This window comes from Larus michahellis, chromosome 8 (assembly GCF_964199755.1).
Source record: "Larus michahellis chromosome 8, bLarMic1.1, whole genome shotgun sequence".
NCBI lineage: Eukaryota > Metazoa > Chordata > Aves > Charadriiformes > Laridae > Larus > Larus michahellis.
In genome coordinates, this window is record NC_133903.1 from 55,927,960 (window position 1) to 55,953,203 (window position 25,244).

The following is a 25,244-nucleotide window of genomic DNA, read 5'->3' on the forward strand; positions in this document are numbered from 1 at the left end:
AGGGGGGGGAAAGTGGGATGGGGAGCCCCGGGACCTCAGCCCCTTCTGCCCCCCAGCCCTGGGGGTCCGCTGCCCCATAGCATCCCAGGGACGGGCACAAGCAGAGGGGGTGACGCTCGGTACGGGTGAAAACAACCTCAGTCCTTCAGGAGTTTTTTATTGTAGGCTCCTGGGGTCGGTAGAAAAAAAATGCTTTTTTGCTGTTGGAGCTGAGCCCGGGTCCCCCAGGACCCCCCCTCGCTGGGCTCCTCTCGCCCCCCGCGCAGCCACGCAGGGCGTCAAGCGAAATCCATTGGGGGTGAACTCGAATTTCCTGGGGCGACTCCAAATCCTCTAACAACTTAAAGACTAAGAAGACAACACGGCCCCCCCTCGGCCCCCCCCAACCCCGCACCCTCAGCCCCCCCATCCCCCGAGGCTGTTCGTTTAAGGGATGCTGGGTTTTCCCATGGACTGACTCAGACTGGAAACTCTCAGTTTTTCTCGGCGCAGATATCTAGGTCAGCCTCCCCGACGCTTGCTGATGCTCCTCGCCGCGCTCGGCAGCCCCGGCCACAGCGGCAGCAAGAGGGGCCCCGGCACCACATGTCCTGAGGACTGGCAAGGTAAGGAGGACACCCCCCCCCGCCACCCCAAGCTCCCACCTGGATTTAAAGCCCCCCAAAAATCCCATCTCATGTTTTTCGGCTGCTGCTCGTGTGCGTTATCCGCTTCTGACACATGTTGCCGGTAAAGATTTCGCAGGGTTTGGGCTTGCACAACCGGGATGACTTTTTCCTTCTTCATTTGCTTCGCATTTTTTTTAGCAATTATGTAGGAGGCGACTTTTTAACAGGGGTGAGATCAAAGCCCAGTGTCTCTCGACGAGGGGAACGTCTCGTTCCTCCTGGCTTTGGAGTTTGCAAACGCCTGTAAGTTGGAATAAAAATGCGACCGCGAGTGATCCCCGGAGGAGGCAGAACTCACGGTCTTGTTTTAGAGCCGTCCGCTGGGCAGAATTATTATATTTTCAGCTCTTTTCACAGACCATGAGGGGTTTTTTTGTTGTTGTTTTCCATTTGTTTTAACTCGCGGAAGGTTCGCAGGCAACCGGGAGGCCTTCAGGTTCCCTTAGTGGGTCAGGTAAGACAAAGGCGCTTGAAGTTTGACTCATTATGAGCTTGAGCAGCCCTTAAAACTAACGAGGTCAGCCCCCACAGCAGGAGGAGTACAGAAGCATTAGCTGTAGCTAGCACCCTGCTTTGGGCTGAAAAACCTCATTTTGAAGCTTTTACAGCGGACTCCGGTTCAGCGTCTCCCTCGAGGACAAGTTGTCATTTCTAACGTCACGTTTCGTGTCGGGTTATTTTAATTATTCTGGCTTACAAAGAAAATTACGGGGGCCCGGGGCTTTGCTCGGTTCTCAGCAGGTGAGGGGGGGCGTAAGGGTCTGCTCAGCGCCCACCTCCCCATGGCGGGGGTGGCCGGGGAGAGGGGGGGGAAGCAAAGGGGCTGGGGAGGAAGGTGGAGCGAGCGGGGAAAAATTCGGGCAGGTCTGTGGGATGCGGAGACGAGGAGGGAGAGGGAGGGGAAGCTTTTACCTGGGATTGCGGGGCTGTCGCGGGGGGAGCGCTGCCAGGAGGAGCCATTGCTCGGCTCGGGCAGGACCCGCCGCCGCACGGGGGGTGGGAAAGGCGTTACGGAACCAGGGGAAGTTTCTGTCCCAGGAATCCCTGTCCGGTTGAGTCTGAGCATCTCCGGGGATGGAGACTCCAGGGCAACCCCTCGGGGGAGCCGGCCCCACGCTTGGTCACCCTTAGAGTGCGTTTTCTGGTGTTTAACTGGAATTTCCTGATTTTCCACGTGAGCCCGTCACCTCCTGCCCTGTCCCGGGGCACCGCTGAGAGAGCTCTGGCTCCCTCCTCTCTACTCCCCCATCAGACATCTCCACCCAGGGACGAGACCCCCTGAGCCCTCTCCTCTCCAGGCTCTCCCAGCCCTCCCTCACACCTCAGCTGCTCCGGACCCTCCGGCATCTTTGCGGCCTTCGCTGGACTCGCTCCAATCTGTCCCTGTCTCTCCTGTCCCGGCGGGAGCCCAGCCCTGGACCCAGCGCTCCAGATGGGTCTCCCCGGGGCTGAGCAGAGGGGCAGGATGAAGACGCGCAGCATCCCCCGCGCTCCCCTCGCCCACCGTGCCAGTCCTCTCACGGAGGAAGGCTCTCGGGCTGCTCGGGCGTGATTTCCCTTTTGTGAACCCGCGCTGCCCGCTCCCATCGCCTCCTGGTCCTCCTGCCTGTGCTGGCAAACGATTTCCAGGAGGGTTTGCTCCATCACCTGTCCTGCCTGTGGGGTACCAAAACCTGCACGAGCATACGCGCCCGTGTAAGGAAAGGATCGGGGACATTTCGCAGATGTGGAAACTCAGAGAAATGTCACCCGAGGTGGAGGCTCGGGGAAAGTGGCCTCGGGGCTGCTCGCAGGACGGTAGGGGTTGGAAGGGACATCTGGAGGTCACCTAGTCCAAACTAGATGGGGCTGGGCACCGGGATCTGCTGATGGGCGACCTGAAATGCTAAGCCCCGTGTGCCCGCTGGCCCGTCTCCCCGTGCTCCCGCCGCTGGCACGACCCACCCTGACCCCAAATGCCCACGAAAGCCTCGCCGTCCATCCCCACTGACACCCCTGGTCCCTGAGCACCGCCGGGCGAGGGCAGACCCGGCGGCGTGGGGCAGCGACGGGGCTGGGGGAACACCTCGCACCTTTCCTCCCCCCAGCCTATGCCACGCACGGGCAGCGGCCACAGCCCAGGCCATGGGGTCCGGTGAGGCTTTGGTGCTCCACGTCCTGCTCTGCTGCCTGTGTGGAGGTAAGTGGCCTCATGGCACAGCTTGACAGAGCTCGGTACGGCTTGACACAGCTTGATAAGGCTTGGCACGGCTCAGCATGGCTCGGCATGGCTTGGCATGGCTCGATATGGCTTGGCATGGTCTCGGTATGGCTTGATGTGGCTCGGTACGGCTTGGCACGGCTCAGCACAGCCACCGCAGCATCACCCTCATGGACCACCAGAGCAAACATCCCATCCCTGCCAGGGAACTGGAGCCGGAGGGAGGAAACTACGATGCCACCGCTATGGATTTTGGGGGCAGCGCTCTGGTAGCATTGTCGGGGGTGTCCCGCGCCCCGCAGCACCCTCTCCTCCCGCATCCCGGGAGCGGGCCTGCATCCAGCGGCGCTGAAGGGTGCTGGCGTTTCAGCGGCTGTGAGAAGCGGCGTGATCCTGCCTCCGCAGGCAGCTGCGCCCTTTCCAGGAAGGCCAGATCGAGCCCGATACCGGCTGCGAGACGGGTTTGCTGGGGCTGGTGCAGAGCCCTCATCTGATAGCGCAGGGCAGCGTGCCTCTGCGCGGGGGCTGCCGCCCTAATCTCGGGGGATCAGAGCTCTCAAGGCTGCGGGTTATTTCCCTGCAGTCATCTAAGCCTTAGAGCAAAACCTAAAATTGGTGAAACTAGCTGTTTTCGACCTGAGGGGATGAGTCACCGGGTGCTGGGTCGCTGCTGAAGGCAGGGGGGTTTATCCCCACCCCAGGGGGGGAGCGAGGTGGGGTCCTGCCATGCTGCTGCCCGCATCCCAGCAAAGCAGCCGCCCGCGCGGAGCGATGGGCATCATCCTCCCCCATGGGACACCCAGCCGGAGCCATCCTGACCCGGTGGGTGTCGGCGCAGCTGCGGCAAACATCAAGTGCTCGGGGCACGTCTGGATCAAGCCCGCACCGGTGGTGCGGATGGGCTCCAACATCTCCATCAACTGCCTCTCCACCCTCGGCTGCAACTGGGACGAGTTATCCATCTTCCTCAATGACAACCGCGTGGAGGGTCCCCTGCGTCCCCTCAACAGCACCACTTTCCAGCTCCAGCTGCAGGATTTCCGGATGCCTTTGGGGACCGTCCTCTGCCTCGCCAAGTGTTCCGGCATCCGAAAGCTGGAGCTGGTGTGTGGCACTGACATCCTGGCCGGCTGTGAGTCCTCCATCCCTCTGGGGTTTCCGTGGCTTTTCTTAAGCCACCAGCACCGGGGTGGTGGGGGTCGGGGGGAGTCGCAGCATCCTGGGCTTTGCATTGCTTGGCGGCGGGGTTTGTCTGCATGCTCTGCCTGCCCTTGCCCCCGCAGACCCTCCGGACCCCCCCAGCAACCTGACCTGCTCCATCGGCGAGCACTCGGGGCGCCTGGCATGCACGTGGGACGCGGGGCAGCCCACCCACCTCAGCACCCGCTACACCCTCCACCTGCGCAGGTAAGCCCCCGCGGGACGGGGGGGGCTGCGGGGCGATGCACGGAGCTGGACGGGGGCTGGGGGGGTGCGCAGTAATCGGCACAGCTGGCACGCGGTGGTCGGGGCACGGCGGCCACAAACCCGGGTGACACCAGGGCTGCCGGTGCCCCAGTTACACTTCCTAAAGCGCACGTCTCCCCGCTCCCCTCCTTGCAAACCTCACATGAAAGGGGGGGGTTTGATCCTGCAGGGTGGGACCCCGCACACCCCCCCACCCCGTGCCGTTGGTGCCCCCAGCATCACGCTGCAGCCCGTCACAGCCGTGCATTTCTCGCAGAGGCATCGATTCTCCCTAAGATAAAGGGTGCAGCTGGCGGTGTGCACCTAACGCTGCCCAAACCCCGAAACCGAAACCCCCGCAGGGTACAAAAGTTTGAACCTGAGGCGTGTTGCAGCCCTTCCGACCCGGCCCGGGACGCTCCCTGCCACGGCTGACTCCGAAGCCCCCGCGACACAAGACTGGCAGGCTTTCAAAGTTAATCTGACTCAGCTATTAAAGTAAACGCGTCAAATCCCGTCACAGATAGGCTTTGTGAAGAGACGTGATTAACCGCCTGCCTAAATTTGCTCGGGTTTCAAACTTTGAACCGTGCAGCCAGAAAGGACTGAGAAAGTTGCCTTCCCGCAGCGAAAACGCAAATGCCCTACAGAAATGCCAAGAAGCGAAGGCGATTACTTTCTAGTTCGCTGCAAGAGTGACAAACTCTGGTTTCGGAGATGACTGTGCCCCCGCCGCCAGCTGTGACCCCTGGAGAGCCGGGGTTGCCTTTCCAGCGGGTGCGTGATGCTGGGACCGGGGCTCTGACTGGGGCTGCCTTCTGCTTCCCAGCGTGGGAACGGCAACGGATGCTGAGGATGATGAGAAGGAGGAGGAAGAGGTCTTCCCCGCGGGCTCGCCGGTGCTGCTGAGCGCACTGCGTGGTGGGAGCCGCTACTCGGCGTGGGTGCAGGCCACCAACGCGCTGGGCACTGCCCGCTCGGCCCCCCGGCGCCTCGACCTGCAGGAGCTCGGTATGTCTTGTCTGTCCGACCATCCGTCCGCGCGCTGCACCGCGTGATGGGGCTGTGCCTAAAGGCGTCACTTTTGGGACACGCAGCCCCCCTTGACATGCCAGCCCCTCGCTTTCCCTGCTGTCCCCACAGTGGTGCCCGCTCTGCCCCTGGTCACCGGCGCCGAGACGACGGAGACGTCGCCTCCCACCACCACCGTCCACTGGAGGAGACAGACGCTGCGGGAGAACGTGCGCTGTGAGGAACGACACAAAGCCACGGGCGCCCTGGCATGGCATGTGAGACAGCCTGGGACCCCCCCAAACCTCCCCCCACGCAGAGCCATGGGCACGAGCTGCCCCCCCACTTAGGAGACGGGCCAGTCCTGGTCCTGCCGGAGACCCCCCGCGCAGCCAGGGGCAACGGGAGCATCTGGGGTCATTCAACACCCACTTACCCTTTGCCTTGGCACTGGCGGGGGGCACGCAACCCCGGCCATGGGCAGCCCCCCACCTCCACTGGGGCAGGACAGCTGAGGCCAGGCAGGGTTATCTCTGTTTTTTAAGAAAAAGGGCAAAATCATAAATATTTCCAAAGGTTATCTGGCTCTACAAGGGCAAGGCAAAGCAGCCTCTAGGGCTGCTGAGCCCCCCCGCACGCTCGCAGACACAATGACTCCCGGGGCAGCTCCCCCTGGCTCCCTTTTGGAAACCTTCCCGGTGCTGGCAGGGGCTGAGGATGGATCTCAGCACCCATGGGAGCCCCCGAAACTGCCAGAAGCCCAGTGTGGGGGTGGGCTGGGGGCTCTCCCTGCACGCCCCCAGCTTGCCCAGTACATTGGGTGTGTTGGCACCGTGTCTTGCAACGGCATCAACCCCAAAAAAACACACTGGAGCCCCACGGGAGGGGTGATGGGGACCCCCGTAGCTGTGCCCCAAGGCTTAGCCATCCGCATAGAGGACCGTGGCTGTCCCCATCCATGCAGATGACGAAGGGGGTCCAGTGGGGGGGCGGCTGGGTCCCACTCCCCCCTAGCACCTGCTTCCCTTGCAGGTGGAGGCATGGGATGGCACGGCGCAGGACGGGCCCCGCTCGCGGCACAACCTGCAGAGTGACACCCAGTACGTGTTCCAGGTCCGGTGCCGGCTCAGCTCCCCCAGCAGCCCCTGGAGCGCCTGGAGCACCCCCTTTCTCTACACCACCCCCGAGGCAGGTAAGCTCAGCTCCTTCAGATGCTCAGCAGGGACCTGGCCCAAACTCCAGCTGCTGGGCAAGCCAAGGTTAGCCAGTGGCATGCACGCGGCAAGCACAAGACACAGGAGCCTGCATGTCCTCACGCTGCTGGAGACTGCTTTTGAGAGACATCGGGCATGACGCTGTGGAGGCCCGGGAGGCATCACCACCATGCCCACGCCGCAGCCGAGGGCTGAGCGCTGTCAGGAGCCGGCAGCTCATCTCACGCCCTCCAAGCACCAAACCCCGCGGCAGGCTGCAGGTCATGGTGATTTTAACAGACTCCCGAGGCTGCTGCAGTATGGCGGGAGCCGGAGAGAAACCTGGGGGGCTTTGCGGGCATGTGGTTTTCTGTGCAGGAAGAGGGATGGGACGTGATTATCCATCTTTGGTAGCCCCGACGGCCGGGAGCAGCTCTTGCCTAGGCGGAAAAGCCACATCAGCCGAGGTGTCCCAGCAGCCACAACTAGCTGTCACCTTGGGTCAGCTTCCCCGCTTTGCATCCCAGTTATGGACACCAGGATGAGCTCAGGCATGGAGGCTCAGTTACCTCAGCCAGCAGTGGGCTGAGACGCCTGAGGAGCGATGCCTTCCTTTAGGTCCCAGTTGCAGCGAGGAAGCTGGAGACGCTCTTGTCCTAAAAAGCAGCGTTTGCTGCTGTTTGCAGTCTGGGCTGTTTCCTCCCCGCGGCGGCAGAGCCGTGCAGCAGCGAGCCTGACGCGTGGGAACCAGCCTGATGTCCCGGCATGGAGCCACCAACCAAGCAGGGTGTTCTGCAGAGCCTGGGTGGGAGCCCCGGCCGGTTGCCCTTCGGGAGCCCCTGCCACCTCCCACGCTTCCTCCCGCAGCCCCGACCGTGCCACCCGACGTCTGGCGGCGCCTGGGCCCGGCCTTCCCAAACGGCAGCCACGAGGTGACGGTCTTGATCAAGGTAAGGGCTGGTTTTTTTGGCGGCTCCTGTGAAGTTTTCGAATTCTCAGCTCCTCCCCGAGAACAGCAGCGGCCAAGAGGCAGGGGAATCACAGACTGGTTTGGGTTGGAAGGGACCTTAAAGGCCACCCAGTGGCACCCCCTGCCCTGGGCAGGGACACCTCCCACCAGCCCAGGTTGCTCCAAGCCCCGGCCAACCTGGCCTTGAACCCCTCCAGGGATGGGGCAGCCACAGCTTCTCTGGGCAACCTGGGCCAGGGGCTCACCCCCCTCACAGCCAACAATTTCTGCCTCACATCTCATCTGTCTCCCCTCTTGCAGTGTAAAACCCTTCCCCCTCATCCCATGGCTCCCCTCCCTGCTCCAGAGTCCCTCCCCAAGGTGATGCTCTTCCTTAAGAGCCCCTTGACTGAAGAGATGGGGGGGAGGAAGAGGAGACCTCAACGTGTCCTTGGGGCAAAATCTCTCCATCCTTGCAAAATCACCCAACTGAGGGGACCTCAGTCCTGCACTGGGGCTGCCCAGTGCCGGACCCCACACCCGTCCCCACAGTGCTGTCTGTCTGTCCGTCCGCAGCCCCTGCTGCCGCGGGATGCCCGCGGGAGGATCCTGGGCTATGCCGTGGTTGCCGAGAGCCCCAGGGGAGACCTGCTCCTCTGCAACACCTCCAGCACTGCCTGCACCGTCCTGGTGCCCCAGGGAACCCGCGTCCTCCACGTCACCGCTCACAACTCCAAGGGGGCGTCCAGCCCCGCCAGCATCACCCTCAGCTGGGGCACCAACAGCCAGGAAGGTGGGATCTCACACACACCAACCGCAGCCTGGATTTTATCAGGATTGCAGGGAAAAAAGTGCTAAAACAAGGGAAAAACCTCACTCTGCCGAGGAACACGGCGTCCTCCAGGCAAGGCCAGCATCCGCCGGGGATGGAGATGCTCCGCAGCTGCCTATCTCAGCCCTTGGGCTTACAGCAACAAGCTTAAAAATAAGTTTATCCTGCCCGCATTGGCTCGGCGCAGCGGTGCTCCCAAAAATAGCTCTGGTCAGGGAGACTGTCCCTGCTGGGAATTCGGTCCTTGCAAATAGAAAGGAAGGAAAAAAAAAAAAAAAACAAAAAACAAAACCATCCTTTCCAGGGCACTTTAGGTCCCCTGCGCCACAAGTTGTGGTTTTCCCCACAACCACGCTTTCCTATTTTTGAAAGACGTCTTTTTTAATGAGCAACAGGAGGGGAAAGTCCCATTCAAATTGAGGACAAATATATGACTAAGAAGAAACTAAAGAGAAAGAAGGCGGAAAAAATTCTCTAATCTCACGTACTTATCAGAATCACACGCCTTTCTTATAAGAAATGACAGGTAAAGCATTTCAGATGAGACATGATGAAGCTGAAAGATGTGCTTTTATGACACGTGTATAAGCACATACATATCTACATAGATAAAAACATTTTTTAGATATATATAAAAATATACATATTATATATAAAATATATGGTTTTATATATATATATATATTTAAAACCCCACCACATTCTAGAATTTCTTGTTCCCTCTTCAGTCCTTAAAAACTTTCAGGAAAGCCACATTTTTCCTGGGCTTAGCTGCCCCTTCCCAGCCCCCCCGGCCTCTGGAGGTGACAGTCCCCTCGCCACCTCTCTCCGCAGAGTTCCCGGCGCCGGCGGCCGTGGAGGTCAAGTCCGAGAACGGGAGCAGGGTCTCGGTGGCCTGGCAGCGCCCCCGCCGCAGCCGGAGGTCCCCGCTCTGGTTCATAGTGGAGTGGGTTTCCACCGCCCAGGAGGATCGGTATTTTTGGAAGAAAGTCCCCTATGAGGAAACACACACGTACATCCCAGGTGAGATTTCTGCTACTTGGTGCTCGGATGCTACTAGGATGCTATAACGTCCTACACCAGGATGTTGTAAAGCCAAAATATATTAGGAAAGGCAGAGGTGTTTTTGAAATCGAGCCCCCTGCCCACTTGGTTTTGGAGAGTGGGACTGTGGAGGGCCCTCAGGGAGGAGGAGAGAAGCCATAGGAGACATGAGGGCAGTGGGTGGGATTTGGTCATAGAATCATAGGGTTGGAAGGCACCTCTGGAGATCATCTAGTCCAACCTCCCTGCCAGAGCAGGGTCACCCAGATCAGGTTACACAGGAACATGTCCCCCAGGTGAAGGGCACAGGGGAAGAGGTGACAAGCGAGCTGGCAGGCAGGGAAGCCATGGGGGAACACGTGGAGGCCTGCCCAAGCGCAGGAGGTGTTTAGAGGAAGTAGAGGGAGAAGGCACAACACTTGATGCACCATGGTTGCTGCTTTAGCACCTCTCCTCCCTGCCATGCCCAGAGAGACAGGCCGGTGGGTCCTCACCAACATGGCCTGAGCCCAGCAGCAGGAACACCTCAGGACCCATCCCACTCCATTCCTGCTTCCCCCATTAATTCTGGTGCTTATTGGGTTTTTGGGTACTCCCTAGCCAGTTGCCTGACCAGGCTTTTGCTCTTCCGCATGTGTTTCTGGGAGCCGCTCATGCGGTGGCTTTCCCCAGGGTGAAAGTGGGCTTAGAGCTGGGGACCCCCCACACCTCCATCTACTTCCACCACTCAGTAACAAGCCCTTGAGCAAACCTAGAGCTTTCACAGCAGCCCATAAATACATTTTCAAGGCAAATCTTGCTTCTTTCCAGAAGAGGCAGCAGCAGGAGGTCACATCAGCGCGTCAGTGTACGCCGTCTACCCCGATGGAGTCAGCAAACCAAGCTCCAACCAAGGTAGGCCCAGTTGGGTGGAGAAGTCACTGCTTGCTGCGATGGGGCTACAGACCTCAGCTTGCTATTTCATGCTTCATATTCCCACAATCGGCCAGTTTTGCAGAATTACTTAGTTTTTAGAAATGAGATGTAAAACCCTCCCACTGACCAGAGGAAAACAGGGCTCTTGTTGGAAAGCCATTGGCTGCAGGTCATGAAAACAGAGATTTTTATCAATGCGTCTGCATGAAGACCTTCTCTAGCTGATCGTTGCTCCTGCTTGCACATCTCCAATGCACACGAGAACCACATCTTACCCTGCAAGATACACCAATGGATTCATTGTCCCTGTTTTGTGACAGAAAAGATGAGGTTGCTGCTTTGCACGTTGGACAATCAAATGTTATAGAGAAACCAGAACAAAGAAAACAACTTACCGAAACCAACTGGTCAAGCTGCAGCCCACCCTTCCTTACCTGGAGCTGGAAGCAGGTGGGCTTCAGTTCTGGAGACTTTTAGACAGGACGAGGCATGGGCTGATTGACAAAGGAAAGTAAGGACCGGCTGTGCATCATCTCCACTACTGTCTGTGTTGGCTCTGGTTGTCCTCAAGAGCTGGTCCTCACCCAAGTGAGCCAGGATAAGCCATGCACAGCTCAGCATCTGAGCACTGAGGAGACCTCCCAGCACCACCATACCTGCTCTATGGACACCACAGCACAGACAAAACATCTGCATTTAAGGACACTACACACAGTGTCCAGTAGTAGCTGTGTAGGACCATGGAGACAAGGAAGGGATGAGATGAAATCAAGTCAAGTCAAAGTCAAGTCATGAAGTCAGCCCATGGGTCTAAGTCAGAACCTCCAGAGATCCTGCAGCATAGCTCATAGCCCAGGGCTGAACTTAAATAGCCCCATGGGCAGGGGCTGTGGGTGGAGCTCCCAGGTGGGGCTGGTCAGGGCCATTAAGACTGATTGTCCTCATGGATCCAGCTGTAGCCACATGCAACGGTAACACCTTGGAATGTCAGCAGTTCACCGACTCACGCTGTAACACAATTTTAGATGCATTATTCGAAGCTGCTCACTTTCCCTACGACGATCCAGCCCTGTGTTTCTGGTTGGCACCTCCCATGGCTTTGAGAACAGCAGTTATTCCATTTTTTCCCAAGAAATGGAAACAAATATTCCTGGCTGGTTCATCCTGGGCTGTTCACGGCTGCTAGCCCCGACTATTAACTGTTATCCTTACGGACACACTGACAGCCTTCGTCTCTGGGCAGGTCAGGGTTTGGGCACCACCAGCTCTGGTGACATGAACTTCCAGCATCCTGATCCTCAAGTGGGGCTTAAACTTTGGCAGCAGGTCTCCATCTGCATGGAAAAGGGAAGAGCTGGGTGTCAAAAGGAGGATGCTCTAACCTTTGCACCAGCAAACAGCTTAGAAATGTGTCAAATGTTTGAAAATAGAGACTTCGTCCTTAGCGGTTGCATAGGTCCCACTCTGTGGAGGAGGTGGCCCCTCGTCCCTGCCCTGCTGGGACAGCTGGATTTGGGGATGGAGAGGCAAACATGGGGAGCAGCGGGATTTTTCCTGAAGCAGTCAGCCAGCTGAAGGGTACAGAGGACTTTTCAGATGTGCAAATGAGGGGTTTCGTAAAGCACCTGGATCCTGGCACTTCTAAAGATGCACTTGTGAGTCTTGCCCTTCCTGAATTTCCCACTATTGGCAATTTGTTGTCTTGGGAAAATCCTGCAGCCAGCGGGAGCTGTGCTTGCGCGGATGACTCTGCAAAAGGGAGCCTTTATATTTTCAGCAGCTCTGGGGGCATTTCCCTTCCTTCAAACACAACACAGACCCACAACCACACCATCAGCAACATTCACTGCTATTGAAAGACATGGGAAAATCACAGGGAGCAGGGCTGGGAAGGATGGCTACCTGTTCCCAAGGGAAGATCAGCTGTACGGCTTCCATTCCTGACAGACGTTGGGTAAAACTGCTCTTGCATTTCCAGGAAAAGGCAGCTGCTGTGGTTTCACCCCAGCCAGCAGCTGGGACCACGCAGCCGCCCGCTCACTCCCCCGGGTTGGGATGGGGAAGAGAATCAGAAGAGTAAAAGTGAGAAAACTCGTGGGTTGAGATAGAAACAGTTTAATAAGTAAAATGAAAGCCGCGCACCCAAGCAGAGCAAAACAAGGAATTCATTCCCAGCTTCCCGTCACAGGCAGGGGTTCAGCCATCCCCAGGAGAGCAGGGCTCCATCACGTGTAACTGTTAATTGTGAAGACAAATGCCATCACTCCAAACGTCCCTCCCTTCCTTCTTCTTCCCCAGCTTTACACACTGAGCATGGCATCCTATGGCATGGAATATCCCTTTGGGCAGTTGGAGTCGGCTGTCCCAGCCATGTCCCCTCCCAGCTCCTTGTGCCCCACCAGCCTGCTCGCTGCTGGGGTGAGGGGCAGAAAAGGCCTTGAGAGCTCAGCAGCAACCAAACCCACCAGTGTGCTATCAACAGCATCTCTCCTCCCAAATCCAAAACACAGCACTTGACCAGCTGCTAGCAAGAAAGTCAATTCTATTCCAGCTGAAACCATGACAGCAACCTGGCCTGGTGCTCCTCAGCCTTGCTGCTAGAGCAGTTGTCCTCCTTCATGACCTGTGCTTTAACTGCTGCAGTTTAAGATGATGACTCTTGTCGTCCTCGTGGTGAAAAGGGGCCAACTACCATCCTTGTCCTTGTAGTGTTGCTCATTTGCCACCCCATTGCATGCTCTGCTGGGGGTGCTCTGGTGGGGCACATTCTCCCAAGGACGGGCATGCATACCATGCGTGTCCCAGGAGAGACCTTTTTTCTTGCTGGGTGGCCCCGACCCCAGCAGATGACTCCAGCTGAGGGCTGACTGCAGGGCATGGTGGTTCCTTCCCTCTCCAGGGGACCACGCTGCTCACGCCTGGCCTGGGGTGGTGGCCCAGGCCCCTGTGCAGGGAGATGACCCTGGGAAGATGCGGTGGGTGGCTTGTCCTGACCACATAGCTGTGGTTCTGGTCCAGGCTACAGATGCAGTCCAACACCCAGCCGAGCGGTGGGCTCGCCCTTGGCCTGGACCTTCACCCTTTTTCTGTAGCAGCAACATCACCACACATTTGTTAAGGAGAAGAGACCCCAAGGGAATTGCTCCACACGGCCGGGAAGAAAGCTTGCTGCTTCTTTTAGCAAAAAAACGCTTCTTGCCGTGTCAGGCTCTTTGGCTGCAGGTCTTCCCTCACCGCACAGCCCATCACACAAACAGATATTGTCCGAAAATTCAGTCCCAGGGCGTTCAGGCACTTTGAGAAATAATCTGTAGGTGCTCATGAAAAATGACGGACAATTCCTCAGGAAGACTAAACTGGTGTTTCAGGTACTGAGGGGAGCGATGTGCGTGGAAGACGTTTTGTCGTTGGTGTTGTGTGTTCATCAGCATCTCGTCGAATTGGATCTCTGAGAAACAGGAGACTGTGTAGAGTCTGGCCAGAGCTGGAGTTACTGATTACTTCAGGAGGCTTTCTTTTACTCGCCATACCATTATTTATTTTTCTAAATAATATTAACAAACTGCAAAAAGCCATCACTTCCATGTTACCAGTTGTTCTCTAAATGAAGTTACAGACATTTTTCTCTGCTCTCTGTTTAAGTCCCTTCAGATGACCCGCTCCCAGGCAGCACCTACAGCGAGATCTCCCACGGTAAGAGGACAGTAGCTCAGACTTGGTAAGCCAGACTTTCTCCTTGACCAGAAGTGGAAATTATAGCCCGAGCAGCGCCTGCAGCATCTGGTGATGGGGAAACGAGAGCTTCCCTTACCCTTGGGAGAGATCAGGGCCAGAAAAGCAACTTTTCTCTTGGTGGCGATGTGAGCTGCATGGCAGGGAAGGCTGCAGCGCTCTCACGGCTCTGTAGCACCTACGTAACGCATCCCTTAAGTTTTGCTTTCTTATGAGACTTATAATATAACGTACATTCCAGCAAATAAGAGATAAGAAGCCCAGGAAAATATAAGATAACGTTAACGTATACCATAACAGCGATAGACTGTTTCGACCTTGCAGCTTGAACCGGAGAATGATTTAAGCATTTCCCATCCATTTTACGTAACTTCGGTCGTGCTTCTGGTTCGAACATCTTCTGGTAAAGGTTACGTTGATGATCTCTTGCAGTACTTAAACCAAAAGCAAAACCAGCGTAAGCTGAAGAAGTCACTTCAGCATTTCTGGAAGGCAAGTCTGCGTAGGAAATGGTTAAACACAGTGACCACACTTCTTCGAATTACTTGATCGAACACCCTGTCCGTGGCCATCGCCCGCGATGCTCCGGTCACAGGAGAACGCGGATGGGACAGTAGTTTTGGTTTTGCTCTTGTTGTGGCTTCGCTTCGTTCACCGGGGAGCAAAAGGGCGAGAGAAATGCTGAAGGCTGCTTTGCCAAAGATCTGCCCTTTCTGTCAGCCAGCTCCAGATGGGGCGGTGGAGCAGGGCCACCCCATTGACCTTTTTCCTCTCTATCCTTTTCCAGACGATGACGTTGGAGTTTTCCTGGGACTGGGCGTCAGCGTGATCGTATTATCTGTTGTTTTTTTAATTCTGATGTTTAAAAAGTCAGCCAGAAAAAGGTATTTCTTTCTTCACAATTTTTCCCCTTATTTCCACCTCCCGCCTTTCTTCCAGAATGGTTTAAAATTAACTACAGAAACCTGCTCTTACTAAGGACAACTTCTCCTGTTGATCATAATGCTGTATGAAAAGACACCTATGCCCTCTACAGTAAGGCAGACACCAACAAAAAATAGTAAAAAATGACCCCTCTGTCAAGGCCAGACTTAGGGACGTGTGATATCTTATTACACAGCCGTCAGGGGTAGAAAAAGAGAGGAGAAAACACAGCCTCTGTGGGTAAGTTTTGTCCGAGGAGTTGCTGCTCCCAGTTTTGAGCGAGGAGGGGATGCTGAGGCCCCTCACGCCGGGGGACAGGAGACACCGGAGAGTACAACAGCGGAAAAACTCAGTGGGGAGAATCTTAATACTGGTTTTTAACACTGACTGCCGTTTGCTAGGCACCCTGGCAAACCAGCGCTCCTTCTGTCCCAGTCTGCTGTTTAGGGATGTCCAGCCGTCCAGGCGCTGTTGGCACAATCCCATGGGAGTGGGTGAACCCGGTGGCTCAGAGCTCCCAGCTGGATCCTCCCAACAAACCTAGAAATAAGGGAGAGGAGACCTGGGGCTCGCGGGTGTCGAGGGGCTGCCTCTTTCGGTTCCTGAATCCGGCCTAATCCTTCTGCTCTCGAAGTCATTGTGAAACACGGGCGTTTCAGCAGCAACAGGCACCGAGTGTTTTCCCAGGAGCACAGCAATGCACCGGAACGACAGCAAAGCTCAGCGAAATTGTGAATGATTTTCGTTTCTGCAGCAGCTTTGGCTGTCGGAAAATCAGCTTTTGTTACTGCCGTGTGTTCAATGTCATCACTTCAGGACACACATGGCTCCTCAGGGTCATGCCCATAGTTTGGTTCTCCCCCCACCCCCCAGTTTAGCAACGTTTTCAAGTACAGACAAATTTTTCACAAGGGATTTAACTAGAGTAATTTAGCTTCCAGAATCAAACTCAGAGGAATAAGGTTGAAAGATGATGAGATAGAGCTCAAACAGGGAAACCCACCCATACGGGATAAACCTGGGGCTTCCAAGCCATCCATGAAGGATGGACACCCTTTGGGTCTTCCCCTCCAGCCAGGGGACAACTTCACCCAGCACGACCAAGTCACTAATAAAATGGACTAACATTTTGGGGTTTATTTTTTCTTTTTGGTAAAGAATTAAGGCCACCGTTGTGTCGCTCTTGCCCAAATGGCTGTTTGAAGACTTCCCCCACATGGAAAACAGCAACGTGGTAAAGTCACTCCAGGTAATGGCACCATTATCTCCCAGCTTTTCTTCACCTGTCTCCCCTTAGATTAAAGCTTGCTCCAGAGCTGTGAGAAACACGTGTGGGAAGGGGATTAAGCTCTAAGGGACCAGGAACTGGTCAGGAATCATTTCCCATGCAGTTGCAAGGTGATGGGAGCCCAGCTGAGCTGAGGTCTTTAAAAGTTGCCTCAATATACACTTTATTAAGTGGCCACAGTTGACTCAAGCCACCCTTGAAATGCGTGCAGAAGCATGGAGACAGGCACAGCTGCTCCCCTGTCTTCTCCTGTCCACCTCCCCGTGGTCTCTTTCATGACATGAGGTGGAAAGGAGGAGGAGATGAAGACAAGTCATTGACCTATTTCTTCCTTGGGATGCTCTAGTGATATCTGTCTCGTTGGTAAAATGTGCCAGTTTGTTACTACACTCATAATTTTTTTCCAGGACAAGAGCGATCTCACAGGGAACAGTTTCCATGAGCCATTCTTGGACACCAGTGACCCCACAGTTATGGAAATTGAGGAGGTGCCAGTACACGAGATGTACAAGAACGTGGCCACCAGAAGGAAGCCCAGCAGAGAGGTGCCCGAGGACAGGGAGCACCCGGGCAGCATGGCTCCAACCAGCACCACGGCCCCCGAGCAGATCTGTGACTACAAACCTCAGGTATCCGACGGGAACGCGCTGGGGTATGTAGCTGCCAACTTCTACCAACTACAGCCCCCCGCAGCCCTCCCAGAACCGGAGACGAACATCTTCTTCAGAGACTACACGAGCCCCGTTCCCCACCTGTGGGACGGGGAGGCAGGGGGGCACCAGGTCTGTCTGCTGGAGAAGATCAACCTCATCTTAAACACCAGCCGGAGCGGGCAGAGCCAGGCGTTCAGCTCGGCCCAGGGGGGACACGGCTCCTTCCTGGAGAACCCCTGGGGACACGCGCTGGCCGGCGATGTCCAAGAGCAAACGCTGGTCCCCGACGAGCTGGTCTCCTGCCTGAGAGCCATGAACGGGGAGTCGGGGGATGTGAAGACCCGCTTCCCGCAAAGCATCGGAGGATTATTTTGAAAGGGATTGCAGTTGTGATTAAAAAAACCCGAAGGGATGGCCATGGCACATATCAGCCTTTGAGACTGCAAACAGCGGAACTGGAGCAAAACTCTGAAAATTCACCTTTTTAATTGACTACAAATATTTGTGGCTGCCTGGAAGGCTTTGGCCAGTAAATCACAGTTTTAAACTTACCTCATACTGTCACAAGCAGTGGATTCCCATAAGAACTGAAATACAGAGCAGGTGATTTTTGCAGGACACGATACGCTTCAATTATTATTCAAAATCATTCTCTTGGTAAGTATTAAATTCTCTCGTTTGGAGCATTTCATCCCTGGAGCTGATTGCAGTTAAAATGGATAAAACGATGCCTTAAACATCCTGACTGAATTATGTAAAAATGCCTTGGGATCACTCCTAATGAAGAGCCACGGCACCGAGGAGGATTTCTATATCGTACAGCAGACACGGGTACCAGGAACAGGAAATCTTTTCTGTATGATGGAATAACCCAATTTCATTTTCCCTCCCATTCAATAATAAAAACTACTTCAGGTAGGAACGAGCCTTCACCATCTGCCAGGCTGCTTTAAAATCTCTCTGAATTGGTCACTGGGCAGACTCTTCATTTTGAGTGAGGGATTTATCATCTCCCAGGAGCGTGCCGCTGCCTCAGCCTTGCCATCCTGTGTGAAGCACAATGTGGTACAGTGAAATGGTGTTTATTCGGCATGTGACAGGGAATTTGGATCTTCTGACATCCAGAAAATGAGCTACAGGAGTCCCCTTCCCACTGAGGGGTCGTGAAATCATTTACAAGTTTGCCCGGGACTTCAGAAGCGGTCTTGCAAAATGCTCCTAGAGCAACCACAAAACCCCTGGAAATGTGAGAGTTTGGATTATCTACTTGCCAATCACCCAAAGCTTTTTAAGGAAACACTCCAAATGCTTTTAAGGAATACAAGCATAAAAGAAGTTTACAACACCCTCTAAAATGCCTGACCAGCCAGCGCTCTCAGCGACGTTTGGTCTCCTGCTCCTCTTCTCCTACCTCTTGTGTCCCAGCAGGGACTGGTTTTGATCCGGAGCTGCAGCCGTCGGAGGTGACACTGCGTGTGGCTGGGGTGGGCACGGGTGCTGGTGCCAGAGCCATGTGCCCATGCACACCCGTGCGCACCCACGGACAGCCATGGACAACCATGCATGCCCATGGACACCCATGCATGGCCATGCACATCCATGGACAATCATGCATGCCCATGCACATCCATGGACAATCATGCATGCCCATGGACACCCATGCACACCCATGGACACTCATGCACGCCCATGGACACCCATGGACACCCATGCACACCCATGGACACTCATGCATGCCCATGGACACCCATGCACACCCATGGACAATCATGCGCGCCCATGCATACCCATGGACACCCATGCATACCCATGGACAATCATGCACGCCCATGGACACCCATGGACACCCATGCACACCCATGGACACTCATGCATGCCCATGGACACCCATGGACACTCATGCACGCCCATGGACACTCATGCACGCCCATGGACACCCATGCACACCCGTGGACACTCATGCACACCCATGGACAATCATGCACGCCCACGGACACTTATGCACGCCCATGCACGCCCATGGACACCCATGCACACCCATGGACACCCATGGACACCCATGGACACCCATGCTCGCAAGAGTCCCATCCCGCTCGCGCACGGCTCTGAATCTGCGTTTACAATAAGTAGCACAAAGAGCCCCCGATCCCCCCGCGCGTGGGGTCTGGGGGCTGGGCTGAGCACAGGGAACGTGTCCGGTGAGAAGGACGTTAACACCGGCATGTTAAAAGGCAAAACGATCGTCTGGCTGGGCACTGCCAAACCAAAACCTGTAAAATAGCGAGAGCAAGACTTGACAAATTTTTGCAAGACCTCAAAGTTACAAAGCTAATGTAGATGCTAACCTATATGTAATTACCTATCTGGAGTTATCCACTTTATTATTATGAAACCACTTTTTGCAGTAGAACCACTAAACCTGGATATTTTAATCTTTCTTTCAATTTTTGCTAGGCACCGTATGCCTTTCTGTTGCACAAAAGGATTCATTTTGTCGTTTCCTCATGGACGCCTTGAAACCAACACAGCTGTGTGCTCTACTTGTTGCCTTTTACCAGCCCCAGAGACGTGTCGCTTAAATGTACCCAGTAGTAGTTACCTGGCAAGACGGAGTAGGATTATTCTTTAGAAGCAGCAAACCGTTTCCAAGCCAGAAATGTGACTTTTACATGTAAGCGAGTCTAAAATTAGTGATTGCTGCCTGTGCAGGAAGGAAATTGTAAAAGAACAGCCACATACTGTCAGCAGCCCAAATGTGAGATGGGGAAGGTATTTTTTTTTTCAATGTCCACATCCTGAGACTTGTGCTGCTGCTATCGCCTGAAACTACCAAACCCCGGGGGTGAAAGTGCTCGTCTTGTCAGAAAACAAGGCTGAAAGCCTGGTTTTACGCTTCAGGTGCCTGCTGGTTGGATTTCCAGCCCCGCTAACCCACTCCCGCGCGGAGACCTGCCCAGCTCCTCTCCCGTTCAGCAGCTCTCAGCCCCCGGCCCCGCGGGGCGAAGCATTGCCCTGCTCTCACCGGGCAAAGCTCCCGCTGGTTTCCTGGGGGGGCAAGGGAAATAATTCTCCTGCGCATGGATGCATCTGGTAAATACGGACTCGTTACCAGGGCAAATGGAAGGAGAAGGGCACAAATACATATGTGTATATATATTTCCCCCCCCCCGGTTGAACTATTCTATTCTAATATATAGCTCAGTTAACCCTCTCCCTCCCTTCTAACCCATTTGGACGGCGTTTGTACCTACCAATGGTTTAAAAGAGGTGAGAGGCTTGGTCTGGGGTGGACACCTGTGATGCTCACCTCTGGCAATGAACGCATCCATGGGTAAATCGACCGGTGCGTGAAGACAGCAGGAATTTTTGATACTAGTCCGATATCCCGATGCCACATCATGTCCTCGGTTTCAGATTTTTACTTCTCAGATGTGCTTTTCGCTCTGCTGTCCGTCTTTGGCTGCTGGGCCTTTGGAAAGCCCTTTGCATCCCGCCTCTGCCGGCCTTCCACCAGGCGCGGTGTTCAGGGATGTCAACCAGCCACCTGGGAGATGGGAACTGAGCGACAGGCGTGCAAGCCCACCACCGAGATCCTCCCATGGGCAGCCCTTGAACATGTCGACGGCCCAGTGCTTTGAATCAAATCACAAAGCCGTTTTATTCTCCCTCCCTCAAATACTACATGCTCTCTAATCCTTGGTATTAGTGTTTTCTAAACTTTTGCTAAGTTTGGTTATATTCTTGGCAGCCATATCTTGCGCCGGCAGTTTCCACAGGTTACTTATCAGTTTGGCAATGAGTTTCGTGGGCTGTTCAGCTTCACTGCACCATGCGGTTGTACACCTTGGAGGCACGTAAAGGAAGTGTACGCTGAGTAATGTCTATACCTACAGCCGTGCACCAAAAGGCACTGAGCTCCCGTGTGCCTCTCCCTCCACCTGCGCAGGATTGCAAACCCAGCTGTACGTTATCGCAGTGAAAGCTGTATGTAATTATTTTATGACAAGACATTTTCTTTTTTCAGGCCGAATGCGTAATGTGGAGAAGGTGGCTGCTGTCGAGGTTATAGTGTGGGGGTCTTTGCACAAGGGATGCTTTTTTGGTGTGTAGAAGTGGCGATGCCATGTCCCTTGATGTAAAGGAGTGGTGAATCCACCTCCCTTGATGCAAAGGGGTGGTGACCCCATGTCCCTTAATGTAAAGGAGTGGTGACTCCATCTCCCTTGATGTAAAGGAGCGGTGACCCCATCTCCCTTGATGTAAAGGAGCGGTGACCCTACGTTCCTTGATGTAAAGGAGTGGTGATTCCACCTCCCTTGATGTAAAGGAGTGGTGATTCCATGTTCCTTCACGTAAAGGAGTGGTGATTCCATCTCCCTTGATGTAAAGGGGTGGTGACCCCATGTCCCTTGATGTACAGGGGTGGTGACCCCATGTCCCTTGGTGTTAAGGAGTGGTGACCCCATGTCCCATGAGCTTGATGTCCCTGACGGAGACAGCCGGGGGCCCTCAGAGACGTCCCCACCAGCCTGAGGGGGAGCTCAGCGAGAGGAGCACTGGTGCAAGCCAGCAGCCACCCACTCATCTACTGGTAATGGCATTAAACAGCAAAGCAGGCAGCTCATGACCCACCGAGACGCACCATGACACTGTGTCCCATTGCTGTGTGCAATGGGTCTAACACAACCTCAGCAAAAGGGGTCTTTTTATACAAATGGAAGGAGAGAACAAATTAAAAAGAAATAAGAACTGGGGCGTGGTGTCTTCAGAGCAGCAGAGCCCGTCTCTTCCTTCCACTGCAGCACGATGGGGTGGATGAGGTGTGAGATCGTCATCGTGCCGGGGCTGGAGGAGTTACCATCAGCGCGGTGCAGATCAGCCGGGGACGCTGCGGGTCTGGGTGCCTACCGTCCCCCTTCAGAAAGGAGGCTTGAAAATTAATTAAACAAAACGCATAATAAATACATAAGAAAAAAACTTAACAGATCATAGATTATGCATGAATAGCTCCAATTTTAAACCCCTTATGCTGCTGCTCTGCCACCGTGACCGTGCCTTCTGCAGGAGGACACAGAATTCATTCTGGTTTAGTGTTTGAAGCACGGGAGAGCTGGGACTTACTCTCTGTTTAGTCATGGACCGGCCCCGTGACCTCCACCAAGGTCCTTATCCACAGCATCTGGATATAACAATTGCGACCTCTGGTAAAGCCTCCGCACCTAAAGTCCAAAAGCACCGTATAACGTTTGGGAACAGGAACAGCACAAGATCATGAAGATAATAGAAATGTTTTCCGAGTAATCTTGCGCTGCTCGTTTTCATTCTGCCCAGGCACTTCCTGGGCTGCTCCACGCTGAAAGGTTTGCAAGCATTTGGTTGTCAGTAAATTGTGGAGGAGATTTAGCGGCAGATAAATATGCTGCAGAGACTAAAATTGGATTAAAAACTTTAACGGTTCACAAAGCTAAATAACAACAGCAGGCCTCCGGGGATTTCTGAATGCAGAAGCAAAAGATCAAAGCCCAGGTTGTGACCAACACTTGCGAGCAAAGCTGCGAATAAATGCCTGGATCAGCAAAAGCCGCCTGAAAACGCCGCAACGGAGAAATGACAGCCGATGCAACGGCCACACGACCAAAGTAGGAATATTCGCTAAAAATTCTGCTATTCGGTACAGCCTCTTACACTCCGTAGCCTTCGGGAGGATTAACTCTCTGAGAGGGCAGATGAGGAGGTACCCGCAGGGCAGAAGGGCTGAGCACAGCGGCAGCGACTGAAACCAAAGCTGCATTTCGTAGAAGAGGATGTGAGCAGCGAGGCTGTGGTTTGTGTCAGGACTGGCTTCACTGAGCGTCAGCTTCACAGAGCCAAATCCCATGAAAATACCACTGGTGAAGCAACGGGAGCAGGGTTCGGATAAAAGACCAAAGCAAGCGTTGAGCACGATGGATAGAAAACAAACTATAGAATTGATCTATTAAAGGAGATTTCAGGAGTGCTGCTTACCAAACCGGCCAAGTCCTTCCTTAAGGGAGGGGAATTAATCTTGCCACAAGAATACTGGAAAAACCCACAATCCTTCACCTCTCAAAGGATGCAGGGTGATGCTGTGCCTCGCACCTCGGCTGTATGATTTTCTAGACTGGCACGGTTGGAGCCATGCCCTCCCCGTGAATTCAGCCTTCCTCGGCTCGGTTACGCACTCCAGAGGAGGCAGAGCAATTGCGTTTACCGAACAAAATAACTGATTTCATCCTGCTGGGTTGAGGCAAATTCCATGAGAATCGCTGGCACAGCGGCTGTAACACTAACGGAACCAGCGCACGGACTGCCTGTGATATTGAAGACCAACAAACATGCAACCCGGACTTGTGAAAAGCATTCGACACTGTCCCGCATGACATCCTTGTCTCTAGATTGGAGAGACATGGATTTGATGGATGGACCACCTGGTGGATAAGGAATTGGCTGGATGGTCACACTCCAAGAGTGATGGTCAACGGCTCAATGTCCAAAAGGTGCCCGATAACAAGTGGTGTTCCTCAGGGGTCAGTACTGGGACCGGAGCTGTTTAACATCTTTGTTGGCGACATGGACAGTGGGATCGAGTGCACCCTCAGCAAGTTTGCTGACAACACCAAGCCGTGTGGAGCGGTCGACACGCTGGAGGGAAGGGATGCCTTCCAGAGAGACCTGGATAGGCTGGAGAGGTGGGCCCTTGCGAATCCCATGAAGTTCAACCAGGTCAAGTGCAAGATCCTGCACGTGGGTCAGGGAAACCCAAGCTGGGTGGAGAATGAATTGGGAGCAGCCCTGAGGAGAAGGACTTGGGAGTGTTGGTGGACAAGAAGCTCAACACAAACTGGTGAGCCTCTGACCCAGGTTGCCCAGAGAAGCTGTGGCTGCCCCATCCCTGGAGGGGTTCAAGGCCAGGTTGGACAGGGCTTGGAGCAACCTGGGCTGGTGGGAGGTGTCCCTGCCCAGGGCAGGGGGTGCCACTGGGTGGGCTTTAAGTTCCCTTCCAGCCCAAACCATTCTGTGATTCTATGCCATGAATTATTGGCTATTCTATTGCTGTAGCAGTTACCAAAACTCCACGGCCTGGGTTGCAAGGAACAGAACATCCGAGCAGCTGAAAGCAGCTGAAGCCATGGCAGCAAGGAAGGCAGCAGGAATGAGCAGAACAAGCTCGGTTCCTGGAAGCCGAGCCGCATCTGCTTGGGCTGTGGTTTGACATTCAGCAGCCTGAGCAGTCGTGTTCCCTCAACCACGTCTAGTGGTCCGACCTCTTCCATGGCACTGACATGAGTCACGGTCCTGTGCAGCTAATTGGATCAAAGGACTGATCGTAATTCCAAATAAAAATATCTGTGATTTGGTTTTGTTTATTCCTATATTCAACACTGAGTTAATGTTACCTTCTTTCAGCTTCTCAAGTGTTACGATGGCTTTGGTGTTGGTGCTGCATGCTGGGTTGGTGACCGCAGGGGGCTGGTGTGCCACGTGTTGGTGTTGCTGGCTCTGTCTGCTCCAGAAGTCCCTGTCCTCAGTCCGCGGTGGCCCTGCTGTTGAGAAGGCTCTTCCTTGCTGCCCTGGTTACCAGCCGTTGAAATCAGCAGCTAAAGCTCAACACTGAAGAACCGGAGACCTTCTCGACCACAGGGAGAGCGGCCGATGATGGAGCGTTGGCAGCACTGCAAAAAAACACAGACAAAATATGAAATTTCAACAAAATGTAACTGCTGTTTGACAGTAAGATCAACCAGTGCTCACAGCATGGCCAGAGACCGCTCATTTAGTGCAGCGCTGCTGTACAGCCTTGCCTGTGTGGTCCTTGGTACAATCAGATCTAGAAACTGTACTGTCTTCTGGAACCTCGTCACCCAAAAAAAGCGAGAAACCACCAGATATTCAGAGAAATTTTAAAAAAAAGAGCAGGCCCGAAGGAGTGACCCTCCTCCAGGGTAAGAGATGCCAGTCTGAAAGCGGTCTGTGAACGCCTGAGGTCTTCAAGCAGGCAGAAAATATATTTGGGGTTTTTTTTAACAATTGTCTTTGCTGACACAAGAAAATGGAATGATGTTGAACCCAAACTGATGACAAAAAAATCACGGCACGCCTTTGAAAGAGCGGGGATGCAAACACCATCACAACAGCTCTTCCTAACTGGCCTAGACAATGTGGTAAAATCAAGAACTCCAGAGAATATCATGGAGGAAATACATTAAATAAACAAACATTGCTCCTTCCTGACTGACCACGGATGACAACCACGCCAGGGTTTTTGGATATACTCACATTCTCCTGCATGGGTTTTTAAGCGCCCAATAGTTAACTCCCAGTGCTCTGTCACTCTTACTTCAACGCTGATGACTCACCACCATTCCTT

General features: G+C 54.4%; 1 protein-coding gene across 1 annotated transcript; it reads left to right on the forward strand.

Moving 5' to 3' along the window:
• Positions 1 to 472: 472 nt before the first annotated feature.
• Positions 473 to 24,555, forward strand: IL23R (interleukin 23 receptor). The gene is made up of 15 exons (XM_074598481.1): positions 473 to 605; positions 2,756 to 2,847; positions 3,707 to 4,000; positions 4,152 to 4,275; positions 5,144 to 5,325; positions 5,458 to 5,603; positions 6,358 to 6,517; positions 7,386 to 7,468; positions 8,044 to 8,260; positions 9,134 to 9,322; positions 10,154 to 10,237; positions 13,901 to 13,951; positions 14,778 to 14,874; positions 16,073 to 16,163; positions 16,610 to 24,555. The coding sequence occupies exons 2-15, from the start codon at positions 2,793 to 2,795 to the stop codon at positions 17,228 to 17,230; spliced, it is 2,394 nt and encodes a 797-aa protein (XP_074454582.1). The 5' UTR covers positions 473 to 605; positions 2,756 to 2,792; the 3' UTR covers positions 17,231 to 24,555.
• Positions 24,556 to 25,244: the final 689 nt, after the last annotated feature.